Source organism: Tursiops truncatus, chromosome 3 (genome assembly GCF_011762595.2).
Source record: "Tursiops truncatus isolate mTurTru1 chromosome 3, mTurTru1.mat.Y, whole genome shotgun sequence".
NCBI classification, from domain to species: domain Eukaryota; kingdom Metazoa; phylum Chordata; class Mammalia; order Artiodactyla; family Delphinidae; genus Tursiops; species Tursiops truncatus.
The window spans coordinates 137,785,275-137,798,194 of NC_047036.1; the positions used below are offsets into that span (position 1 = coordinate 137,785,275).

Consider the following 12,920-nt stretch of genomic DNA (forward strand, 5'->3'; position numbering starts at 1 on the left):
AAGTTCTGCTTTAATTAGCAGATAAGATCTGAGAATTATCTGCATTCATTTACATGCAAACAGTGAATGAGTTTAAGTTCTTAAAACAGTTTGTTCTATTCAGTAAGTTAAGTGCATTCACTGAGCAATCTCATGTGTGCGATTAATTTGCCAAAAAAATTATGGGATGATAAATATTGAGTAAATGGAGTTGCAGGTCAACGAGATCCTATTGTTTAGTCTTTGAAAGTAAATGGACTACATTAAGTCTTAAACAATTTTCTCCTGGACTTGGTGAATTTCTTCAGTGAGGATCACCTTTTGTTATCAATAAGAATGTGTGACATACTCTCCAGGAATAAAAACAAATGGTCACTAGAAATTGTGCTAATGTACATTTTTTAAAACAGTCTAAAATCTTTCTATTCATGTTTCATATCTTCCTATTTAGGTTGACAATTGATGCTGAGTGCCAATTACAGTTGCACAATTTTCCAATGGATGAACACTCCTGCCCCTTGGAATTCTCCAGTTGTAAGTAATACTCATTCTATATTCTGCATGCCCTCTCACCACTTAGTCTTTCTGATTGCAGTATCAGTTAATTGGGAGACTTAAACAGAATGCAAAATTGCATTAAGCAGTGTTGTTGACTTTGAAGATTTTGACAATCTCTTTCGTCATAAAAAAGGATCTATTTTATCAGGAATTACGAATAGATTTCATTGAGGCATAAACTTTTAGTAAACTGGCAGTTGTTTCCTGGAGCCCTTTGTTGAGAAGGACTGTAAAGCTTGTCCTGGCCTCAGTAGAAAGAGGTAAATGTGCATTATACATCTCCACTCCCTCCGCGGGTCCAGAAGAGAGTAGCAGTACATTTGCTAGTTGTTTTCTCCCTTTACATATCAGGACACACAGAGATCCAACAATGTTGTTTGTTCATTCCAGTTTTGACATATCTATAAAGATAACAAAATTGAAAATTACCTCTTCTACCTGGAGTTCTAGTAATACCTAAAACTAGTTATCTACCAGTGAGCAAAAGGCTGATTTTTGGTGTCATGTGGGTCCAATTCAACTCCCAACTCCATCACTAAAGACTTGAGCAAATTACTAAATCTCTCAATGAGTTCATGACACAGGTGCCCAATAGAAATTATAAGACCTGCCTCACCTCAATATTGTTTTGTTGATATATGTAAAATGGTTGGTACACTACCTCACACATAATAAGATTTAATCAAAAGCTCTATTATTTTATTAATTATTATTATCATCAGATAATAGACTATAGCAAGAAGAGCATGATGATTGTAATACAAATTAAACTTTAGTAACCTTCGCAGATATTTTCTGTCTGAATCGAAAAGAAGCCTCAGTTTCCCCTACGTTTGCCTCACTCTTTGTTCTGCATTTGTGTTAGATTTAGATTGCTCATCTCCTTCTTATTTTTGGACTGTCAATTGTGCATATTGGGTAGAATGAAAAACTGGCTATGAGTTTTAAGTTTTTAATATAGGTATAATCTCCCAGCCAGGGAGTGATGGAGACTCCTAAGAACCAACTAAATCATAATAACAATACTTTCAAAAAAAAGAAAGAAAGAAAAAAGATGAGAAAACCAATCACCTGTTTTCAATAAACATCATTTCCAGAGAGAACCGAAGGAAAACTTCACTGTATATTATATATATTGAGAAAAATTTCCATTATAAATCTTACTTCATATGTTCTACTTCATCCAAGAATAGAATATTTTTTAGTGAAAGCTTACCTAAGGTTTAGGAGATTGGATTTCTTTTCTTTTAATTTTCCAACTGGGACTGCTCCTCTACTGAGTCAGCTAAACCTTAAGAAATAGTGATTTCTGTGCCATCAGATTCCTGATTGACAATTGTCTTCTGAACCCCAAATCAACTTAATATTACTTATTGCTATTAAAACAGTTCAATCACCAACATGTTCTCCATAGGAAGTTCCTTAATATTATCATTCGTATTCTCAGTTTTCACCACATCCAGCCCTACCAGCGTGCTACCACCACTCAATAGCAATCTGGGGATTCGGCTTTCTTTTTTCTTTCTTCTTATTAATAAAATATAGTGGACAAAGAGTTGGACCAAAAGAAAGGAAAAAAAGGAAACAAGGGATTTTATTCCAAGAAGTCAATCAGCCTCCATAATCAAAATTACCTTTCCACAGCATTATTAGAAGATAAACAATTGAGAAGATTTCTAGTTTTATCATTTATCTATCTATCTTACTTGAGTTTATTCTGCAGCTTACTTATAAAATTATGTTTATGCATTCAGCAAATATATATTGACCATCAATTCCATGAAATAAGTATGATCATCATCCCCATAAGTAAATGAATAATTTAGAAGAAAAATTGAGAAAGCTTTCTGGGATATTATGGCTAGGAAAAGGTACTGATAATCATTATATTATCAGGGTAATATTTCTTTCATGAATGCTTTCTGTTGTTTTGGCTGAACATAACTGAGCTGTAAGGAATCTACATAGTTCTCATTGGTATCTTCCCCTCGGCATTTCTACTTACTGCTTTTAGTTGCAGATTTCTGTGTATATTAAAATGAAGCCTCAACAAATTGAGAGAGAGAATAATGTAAATAGCTGAGGTAATTTTTCCCAATCATCTTCTATTCCAAGGACATGCCCTGGGGAGGGATTTGAGTCTGCTCTTCTTCCATTATTTTCTGTTTTCTGCATGACTCTCAAAATCTTGCCCTGTTGACTCGGTTTCACCATAAACAATATCTTGCATATGTACTATATACTGGCTACTTTTTATATCTTACCCCAGACAATGTAAAGTATGTGTATAGTATATATAAAACCATGTATAGTATACCTTCTATGCAATTTAAGTGCTTTTCATGGGTAATTTTGGCCTCATGGTTTTTAAATCTAATTTCCCATTAGGATATGGGAAATTGTATTGATCTTCCGTATGGTAATGCTCTTTAGTCCAAGATCCTCATCGAAGTCAAAACTATCTCTCTTGGTATCTCCCTCAGTGTCTTGTTCATAGAAGGTGGTTGCCACATATGTTCATTTTTAATCATTTAAAATGTGTGCTTTCTTATCTCATGGCAGATGGCTATCCACGTGAAGAAATTGTCTATCAATGGAAGCGTAGTTCTGTTGAAGTGGGGGACACAAGATCTTGGAGGCTTTATCAATTTTCATTTGTTGGACTGAGAAATACCACTGAAGTAGTGAAGACAACTTCTGGTAAGACGCACTTGAAAATAATTTTGAGTGACCCTTCCAGAGTTTGAATTCTGGTGCATATGATTTAGAAGCTCTCAACACTTGTCTAGAAATGATATTCAGAAAATTAAATGAAGTGTTTTCATTTACTAGAGGAAATTATAACTGGTATTCTAGTATAATACATAAATATAAATGGATTTTATCAATTTAAAGCAAATTAGATTCAAATTGGATAAGCAAATTATTTGCTTAATTCCCTTATGAAAAATAAGTAACAGTTATTAAAAAGAAGAAAATACTTAATAGGCATAATGTTTCTTTTAAGAAATATATTTCATATTTAAAGTATCACATGGAGAAGATTAACTTCTCAAAAATGCAGAAAAGTGACCAGAGTGGATATGACTAATTCCATGTTCAGTAATTAAATATTTTGAACCGGCTTCATCAGTGGATAAGGGACTGGGTTTTGGTGTCAGGCCTGGGTTCAAATCCCAACTCCATCATTTACCAGCTACATATTTTAAGAAATTACTGAATTTCTCAGGGGACCACCTCTCACAGATAACCAATGTGGACAAAAGATCTGCCTCACAGTCATACTGTATGTATTTAAAAAAAGAAAAAGGTAAAATGCTTAGAATGATACCTAACACTTAGCATTCAATAAGTAGTAGTGCCTAATAGTATTAGTTATAAATATCAAGTATGCATGGGACCTAATGTGGTCAGGACTTCAGTTTTTTCCAAGAGAAACTAAAAATCTGTAGTATTTTTATATCAAATATCATAATTTTTAATGGTATTAATTGAAGGTGACTTAAAAAACCATGTGGGGTAAGTCAAACATATTTCCAGACCAGATCTGTCTCATGGGTGGCTATAGGTTAATACAAACCCTCTGCAATGCTGAGTGCGTATTTGTTAAAAATTTTTTTAAAAATTAATTTATTTATTTTTGGCTGTGTTGGGTCTTCGTTTCTGTGCGAGGGCTTTCTCTAGTTGTGGCAAGCGGGGGCCGCTCCTCATTGCGGCACGCAGGCCTCTCACTGTCGCGGCCTCTCTTGTTGCAGAGCACAGGCTCCAGATGCGCAGGCTCAGTAATTGTGGCTCACAGGCCTAGTTGCTCAGAGGCATGTGGGATCTTCCCAGGCCAGGGCTCGAACCCGTGTCCCCTGCATTGGCAGGCAGATTCTCAACCACTGCGCCACCAGGGGAGCCCCTGAGTGCATATTCTATATAGATTATTCCAGCTGCACCTTTTTAAAGTTACGTGAATTTAAATGTCCTAATTTCAAATATAAACACTGTGTTCATAGCTTACCATATTAAGACATACTTTTTGTATTTGTTACCATGAATTAAGCTGTTTTCTATTGATTTATTCATGCATACCTGATTGTCTTCCTCCTGAAATTAATAGGACATATTTTTGTGTTGACTAATTTAGAAAAAGGCCTTGGTCTGTTGTACAAGGAGAAACACATTACAGACCTAGACAGAAATGGAAATTTAAGATTCTACCTTCATAAGCATCATCCTCTAAATCAAAAACCTAACATTGTTTTTGGCATTTGCAGATTTCTTCAAAAAAAAAAAAATTCTTACGTTGCAAAAAGAATCTGAAATAAAATCAAAGAAATGCTCTAGTTTATTTTTAAAATGTGGCCTTATGTTCGCTTATTCATTGGAAATACTGACCATCAAGTACTAGAACAGTCTTTATTTTGGTCCCCAAAACAGATTCAGGACTGCCTTAGAACAGGTCTTCCATCTGTGAGACAGCACATGTAAAAATAACCTCTAAGTCTGTATGCTTCCAGAATAAGAAATTGGGCATTAAGTTCTGTTGTATATTCATATCTGTATAGTTATTACAGCACCCTAAAACAGAACCCACAAATTTATGACTAGCAGATCTTTTGTTCAGTCATTTAAGCCCGGAGTGGCGTTAAAACCAAACAGTGGTGAGGGAAGTGTTGGCTTTATATCATAGGTTTTGACATCATCCCCTTCCCAAAGTCTCATACTGAGAATAATCTAGAGTATTTACTGTCTAATAAGAGATACATCCAAAAGAAAATACTCTATTTACTTAAAGCATGGCAAGAAAATTTATCAAGGTGTCACAAGGCTATCACTCTTCCTAGAGAAATCAAAGCAAAACTGTATTGATATCAGATTTGATATTGAGTAGCATCATTTAATTGATTGTATCAACTCCTTGTGAATTTTAATATGGGGGTTAGCCTCCACCTTGGTCTTCTTGTACACTCCCTGCTCTTGCTGGTTTGTTTTTTGTGTGTGGTATCATTCCAGTTGCCTCTGGGAAGAGAAAGGGCTGAGTTGAAAAGTTAACACCAATGCCGACAGGCAGCCTGATTATTGTGAGAGTTGATTTTGTAATGATTGGAAGTTTCTGTGTGATCTTTGTTTTATTTCTGATGCCATTCTTATCTTCAAAGCATGGCTCCATAACTAGTTAATATCTACAAGGAAGTTATATTAACAACTTTCTTGGGAAGTTATCAGAAGATCAAAATTATAGCCTTTTTGAATCTTGACCATTACAACAATGTGGTTTTCTCTTAGACTTATAGTAAATGTATCTCCCTTTGAGAAGCCTCTGTCAAAACTAGGAGAGAGTAGTGCCTAAAATTAGGCCTAGTTTACTGCGGAGATTGCTAACCTTCACTCATTCAAGTCCACCTTTCATGATTTTGTTATATCTAAGTGGTGACTGTACTGTGGGTTCCTTAGTATATTTGTTCTTTAAATTGATTCCTTGCTATTAGTAAAATGATTTTTTTAAAGGAAAATTCACATTAGGACCATAATTGGAAAATGAGAAGCATTTGACATAAATAGAAATTGATATAAGAATATAATGAAAAGTGAACAAATGTTCTTAAATTTTAAGTGCACATATTGGTGTTCCCTGGGCTCTGAGTATGTGGAAAAAGAAAGAAAGAGATAGTAGAGAAAAGGAAGAGGGTAACTAGCACCAAAGTAAAACACTTCCTTGATTTAAACAGAAGGGTAGAAGAAGCAGGAAGGAATTTTCTTACACATAATTCGAGGCTATGTGATAATTCTGTATACACCACCTGAAACATCTTTATCACCATTTATATGTGTGTCACTCCTGAGAAAAATATTCCTCGGTGGTAGATTGATAAGACTTGAAGAATACCTTTAATTCTTGGTCAATACATCAAGATAGATTCTGGATCCATGATTTCTCTTCAAACCATCACCTCTTCCTGATTGCTCTGTATGTGGTAATAGCACCGTCATTGTCCCAGTGAGCCAGGCGTGAACACTCAGAGTCACATGTCTGCCTCCCACATCTAATGAATCATGAAGACACGTATACCTCTGAAATATCTTGCGTAACTGTCCTCTTTTCAGTTGCCATTGCCACTGTCCTAGTTCACGATCGTGTCTGTTCTCATCTGGACTCTGCTGGGAGCCTATTAAACTACATCCCTGCTGTCAGTCTCTCTTTTCTACAGTCTATCCTTTATACATTAATCATAAAAGCTAGCACTTACTGAGCACTAACTACATGTACCATAGCAAACACTTTATATACATGACCTACTTTAATTCTCATTACCATAGTCATATTTAATGTCATTAACACTGAAGGTATCACTGCGGTTAAGGAAACAGACTTCTAGGGGTTCATTTACTTGCAGGGATCAGATTTGGCAGCTGGGACATGAATTCAGGTGGTTTGCTTTCAGACTCATGCTTTTAACCACTGCACTATTTTTATTCGCACTGTGTCCCAGTAAGTCTTCCTGAACCACGGCTTTCCTCATGTCCCAAGAATTCAGGAGATTCAATTCAGCACAAGCTATTGTTCCTAATATGTAAGCCCCTGATCTCAGGAACCTTCCAGCTTGGTTTTCTATAATTTCTCAGCTTGTGACAGAACTACTTTGTTAATATTTTTATGAATATAAATAGCTAATCCTATACACACATTGAATTTCAGTCTCCTTTCTTTTTTGAATGGCTTATCAACTCAGCCCTACCTTCTTTATGACTTTAAAACATAAAAAAACAGCTTCTCTTCAGTGAAACCTTTCAGACCTTAATGCCAGAATGCGCACTCTTGGAGCCAGACAGCTCAGGTTTGAACACTGATTTGTATACATTACTGAATATATCTAAGCTCAATATCACCAATGTTACAGGGTTACTCTCAGGATTAAGTAAGATAATGCACTGAAAATGCTTAAAATTGTGCCTAACACATAGAAAGGACTCAGTAAATGGAAGGCACCATCATCATCATCATCAGACTCCCCCGGGGCATTTTCACCTACTTTATGAAAACAGAATTTCCACTTTATATTTTTTTATCAGTTGTTTTATTCCCTCTTTTCTGCCCTCTCATTCCAGTTAGTCATAGACTTCCCAGTGGAAGCCTTCTTTTAATCATCTTTGTATCCATGATGCTATTAGCCTGGTGATTTGCTTAGAGTTGTTGATTAGTAGGTAATTATAAAATGGATTGCTTGTGACAATTATATTGATAAAACCATAAAATTTCCCTCAATTAAATAAGAAATGCAGAATTCTATATATTTTTCCATTACTCATTGTTTTCTCTCAAGTAGAAGACCTGTTCTTTCTAGTCATATTGCCATGGACATTTCACCAAATTATCTACATGATTTTTGGTATCAAGCAGAGCTTTGTTCCTGATGTTCTCATCCTGAGATGTGGGTTAGAAAAATGGGCAAATGAGTTTCTTAGGAGAACCTACCTTCTTGGGACACCATTGCCATTATTATGAATCAAAAAGAAATAGATCATGTACTTCCTACACTAGAAAAACGTTAAATCTTTTTTCTTCCAGTTTTATTGAGATATAATTGACATACAGAACTGTATAAGTTTAAGGTATACAGCATAATGATTTGATGTAAATAGATCATGAAATGATTACCATCATAACTTTAGTGAACATCAATAATCTCATATACATAATAAATTAAAAAAATAGAAAACAAAATGTTTTCCTTGTGATGGTTAGGATTTACTCTCTTAACTTATAAATATAACATATAGCAGTGTTAATTTGTCATGTTGTACATTACATGCCTAGTATTTATTTATCTTATAACTGGAAGTTTATACCTTTTGGCTACATTCATCCAGTTCTCCCTCCCACCACCCCCGCTTCTAATAACCACAAATCTGATCTTTTTTTCCTATGAGTTTGTTTGTTTGTTTTTGAAGTCTCATTGACCTCCAACACTATGTTAGTTCCTGGTACACAACATATTTCTATACATTTCAAAATGGTCACCATGATAAGTCTAGAAAACCATTAAATCTTCCATATCGTCCTTAGAAATGTAAACGTCATTGTTTCATAGTTTTTTGGCATTCCCATGTACATTAACTATTATATACTTCCTTTTTGTCTTTAACCCACCTTTTTGGCTTCGATTCCATGTGCAAGTTTTATTTTCTTGATTTCTATTACAAGAGATGCATAAATACTAAAATAAAATTTAAAAAAGAACTCTGTACCACTAAGTTCATGTGACTTTTCAACAGTGGCATGCAGACCACAATTTTAGAAACACCAGCTCCGTGGATGAAGTCCATGTTTGTTGCTTAATTTCTAAAATATATGTAATCTACCCTATATCTTCAAATATTGCCCATTACTCTCACACCATATCCTTTATTTTCTTGAGGTTTTTTGGATAAGTTGAACCTATTTCACGTCTTCGTGCTCATTTTTCTTAATACTAAGCTCAAGTTCAACCTTCTCTGCCTATATCAGTGTATACATATTGGTCAAATAATTCTCCAAATAGAAAAAAAAAATAGGGCTTCCCTGGTGGCACAGTGGTTAAGAGTCCACCTGTCAATGCAGGGGACACGGGTTCAAGCCCTGGTCCAGGAAGATCCCACATGCCGCAGAGCAACTAATCCTGTGCACCACAACTACTGAAGCCCGTGCACCTAGAGCCCGTGCTCTGCAACAAGAGAAGCCACTGCAATGAGAAGCCCGCGCACCACAATGAAGAGGAGCCTCCGCTCACCGCAACTAGAGAAAGCCCATGCGCAGCAATGAAGACCAACACAGCCAAAAATAAATAAATTAATTTTTTAAAAAGAAAAAAATAGCTCCACCTTCTAGGCTGTGTTTTAACTTATATGTCTTTGGCAAACACAGGTAAAGATACTCATCATGACATAAACTATTGTGGGGGGAATAAAAAGAGAAATGAAAACATATATAAGTTAATGGTAATTGTTTTATTGAAGAGATTGGAATAAAAAAATTAATAAACCTAAATGATAGGAGAGAAATAAACAACTGTAACCCAGTCCTACAGTCTTGGGTTACTTTGGAATCACAGTAAGTTGTGAGCCCATTTTAGTCAATAATAAACTTTTCAAACTACTTGAAGCAACCTAATATATTAAATGAAATCAGTGTGAAAGACTGCACAGTAATAGATTTTTATTTTATTTTTAAGCTTCAATTTAGAAAAATTAACTTTGGTTTCAGGAGAGGAAAATGAATGGATTACATAAAGAGCTGGGCGAGGAATGGCCATGGAGAAGTCACTTGCCCTTTCTGGGATGAAAATTCCTCATTTCTAAAGAGAATGCATTTGACTAGATGCTTCTTTAAAGTCCTTGGACTTATTTATAATCTTTGATGTAACCAAGGTTACACTATAGATGTCTCAATGTAGGAGTAACTTTCTTTATAAATTAATGATTTCCTAGAATGTTTCCCTTCATCAAGTTTTCAACAATTTCAAAGCAAGTCAAATGCAAAGATAAACTCCTTTAGGCTTTTAACTTAAAAGGGATGACATTCCCACTCCTTTTTAAAAATCTGTTTTGTTATTAGTATATATATATACTGGAATATTCATGTACTACATTTAAAACTTCCACATTGGAATGCAAATTGGTACAACTATTATGGAAAACAGTATGGAGGTTCCTTAAAAAACTAAAAATAGAGTTACCATATGATCCAGCAATCCCATTTCTGGGTATATATCTGGAGAAAACTCTAATTCGAAAAGATACATGCACCCCAGTGTTCACTGCAGCACTATTTACAGTAGCCAAGACATGGAAGCAACCTAAATGTCTATCAACAGATGAATGGAAAAGAAGATGTGGTACATATATACAATGGAATATTACTCAGCCACAAAAAAAGAATGAAATAATGTCATTCGCAGCAACATGGATGGACCTAGAATTTATACTAAGTGAAGTAAGTTAGAAAGAGAAATACAAATACCCTATGATATCACTTAAATGTGGAATCTAAAATATGATAACATGAACTTATTTACAAACAGAAACAGACTTGAAGACAAAGAAAACAAATTTATGGTTACCAAGGTGAAAGGTGGGGGAGGGATAAACTAGGAGTTTGGGATTAGCAGATACAAATTACTGTATATAAAATAGATAAACAACAAGGTCCTACTGTATAGCATAGGGAACTATATTCAATATCTTGTAATAACCTATAATGGAAAAGAATATGAAAAAGAATATATATATCTAACAAAATCACTTTGCTGTCCAGCAGAAACTAGCACAATATTGTAAATCAACTATACTTGAAATAAAAAAAAAGGTTTAACTATTAAAAAAATAATCCCACATTGGGGCTTCCCTGGTGGCGCAGTGGTTGAGGGTCCGCCTGCCGATGCAGGGGATATGGGTTCGTGCCCCGGTCCGGGAAGATCCCACGTGCCGCAGAGCGGCTGGGCCTGTGATCCATGGCCCCTGAGCCTGCGCGTCCGGAGCCTGTGCTCCGCAGTGGGAGAGGCCGCAGCAGTGAGAGACCCGCGTACAGCAAAAAAAAAAAAATAATAATAATCCCACATTGGAATTTTAAATTCCAAGGTTGCTCTGACAGTACCTAGTGAGGAAATGGGGCTTCAGAGGTGGAGAGGGGCTGCACAGACGAGTCATAGGAAGTCTAAGGAAGATTGTTTGTTTTCAAGGTGACAAATTTCATTTCTGCTTACATTCTGTGGGCAAGAACTAGCTGTGTGTTCCTGTGGAGATAAAAATGGGTCTGGGAAGTGTAGCTCAGTTGTATGCTAGGAAGGGACAGTGGGTTTTATGACTTTCTAGCATCTGTGAAACATGCGTGACATCATTTTATTTCTCACAAGCTTCTCAGAGAAGTAATATTTTTCATTTTACAGATGAAGCAACTTAAGTTTAGAGGAGCTACATAATTTGTTCAAGGCTATTCAATAGAGTTATTTACCCAGATCCCAAGTTTTTACCCCACTGCCTTTCACAAACACATGAGGTAAAGAGATGAATCAATTAAAATAAAAATGTTATTTCTAAACTTGATAATAGCTACTTTTATGGAGACAGTGCAATGAAGTGATAGCATTTAATATGATAACTATATACATATATCAACAAAATGTTAACTTATAGGAATAGCAATTATATTTACCTGGGGCAATAAAATCAAGTGAGAAACAATTTAGCAACAATATTTTACTTTTTCAGAAACATATTTATTGCTTATAAGATATTATTATTCACTTCTAAGTGAACCTATGGATCACCAGGCAAATCTGGCCTTAACTAAGAAACTGTTGGATCCAGTATATTTGTATAATAGTGTTACTTGCAGAAAAGTCTCATCAGAAAGAAAACATAATAAAAGGATTGCATGACTACTATTTACAGTAATTTTGAGGACTAATATCTTATTTTGACTGTCTATCAAGACCAACCAGGTCAAGACAACATTAATTTTTATCCAAGTATATGGTGTTTCCTAATTCAATCGAAATTCTTCTTTTGCTACATTTAGAAGACATGTTCATCAATGTGACTGATCCAACTAAAAGAGCTCTCCTGTTCAGCTGCTGTCCCCAAATAAATGTAAACCATTAAATAATTTTTTAAAACATGAAAATGTGAGATGGTGGAGACTGACTCTATAGACATTGTGCCCTGTACACAGACTCACTGAATGTTTCTTTCACTCTATTTGATGCAGTCAAATAATTCCTTCATCTTATTTTTGCATTTTCAGAAAATAATGCTATCCAGCATTGCAGCTATGCAAATTTGAGCATGTCAGAGACTCAAAAGGGCATCAAATAGCAGTGAGGAAAATAATGCTTTGGTTTTTTTAATTTTGTTTTACACTTAACTTTCTTTTCTTCAAAAGGAGGTTATTATGAAGGTCACAGCACACTGCAGGTGTAATAGCCCGGAAAAGCATTTCTGGGGTATACATGCTGGGGCTGAGCAGAATCTGTTCACTATTCTCATTTGCCACTCCTGAAGTCTATCTCGTTTAGGAAATCAAGAACAGTTAGTTTTATTAATCCAGGGCAGAAAGAGATCAGAAAAGCCCAAGGACTAGAGAATTGACATATATGTTAAGCATGACTAAGTATATTATTTTTTTGCTTACTTAAAAAAATTTTTTTTATTGAAGTATAGTTATGCCAATGCTGTGCCAATCTGTGCTGTACAGCAAAGTGACTCAATTATACGCATATATATATTTTTTTAATTCTTTTCCATTATGGTTTATCACAGGATTTTGAATATAGTTCCCTGTCTGTGTTATACAGTAGGACCTTGTTTATCCATTCTAAATATAATAGTTTGCATCTACCAACCCCAAACTCCCAGTGCAT

General features: G+C 35.2%; 1 protein-coding gene across 4 annotated transcripts in view; it reads left to right on the top strand.

The window, feature by feature from the left end:
- Positions 1-12,920, top strand: part of GABRG2 (gamma-aminobutyric acid type A receptor subunit gamma2) — a 122,220-nt gene that overhangs the window by 34,533 nt on the left and 74,767 nt on the right. For all 4 annotated transcript variants that reach the window (XM_033853537.2, XM_019945368.3, XM_019945378.3 and 1 more), the window contains exons 5-6: positions 431-513; positions 3,100-3,237. In XM_033853537.2, coding sequence (XP_033709428.1) covers positions 431-513; positions 3,100-3,237 — 221 coding nt within the window. The remainder of the gene's footprint in view (positions 1-430; positions 514-3,099; positions 3,238-12,920) is intronic.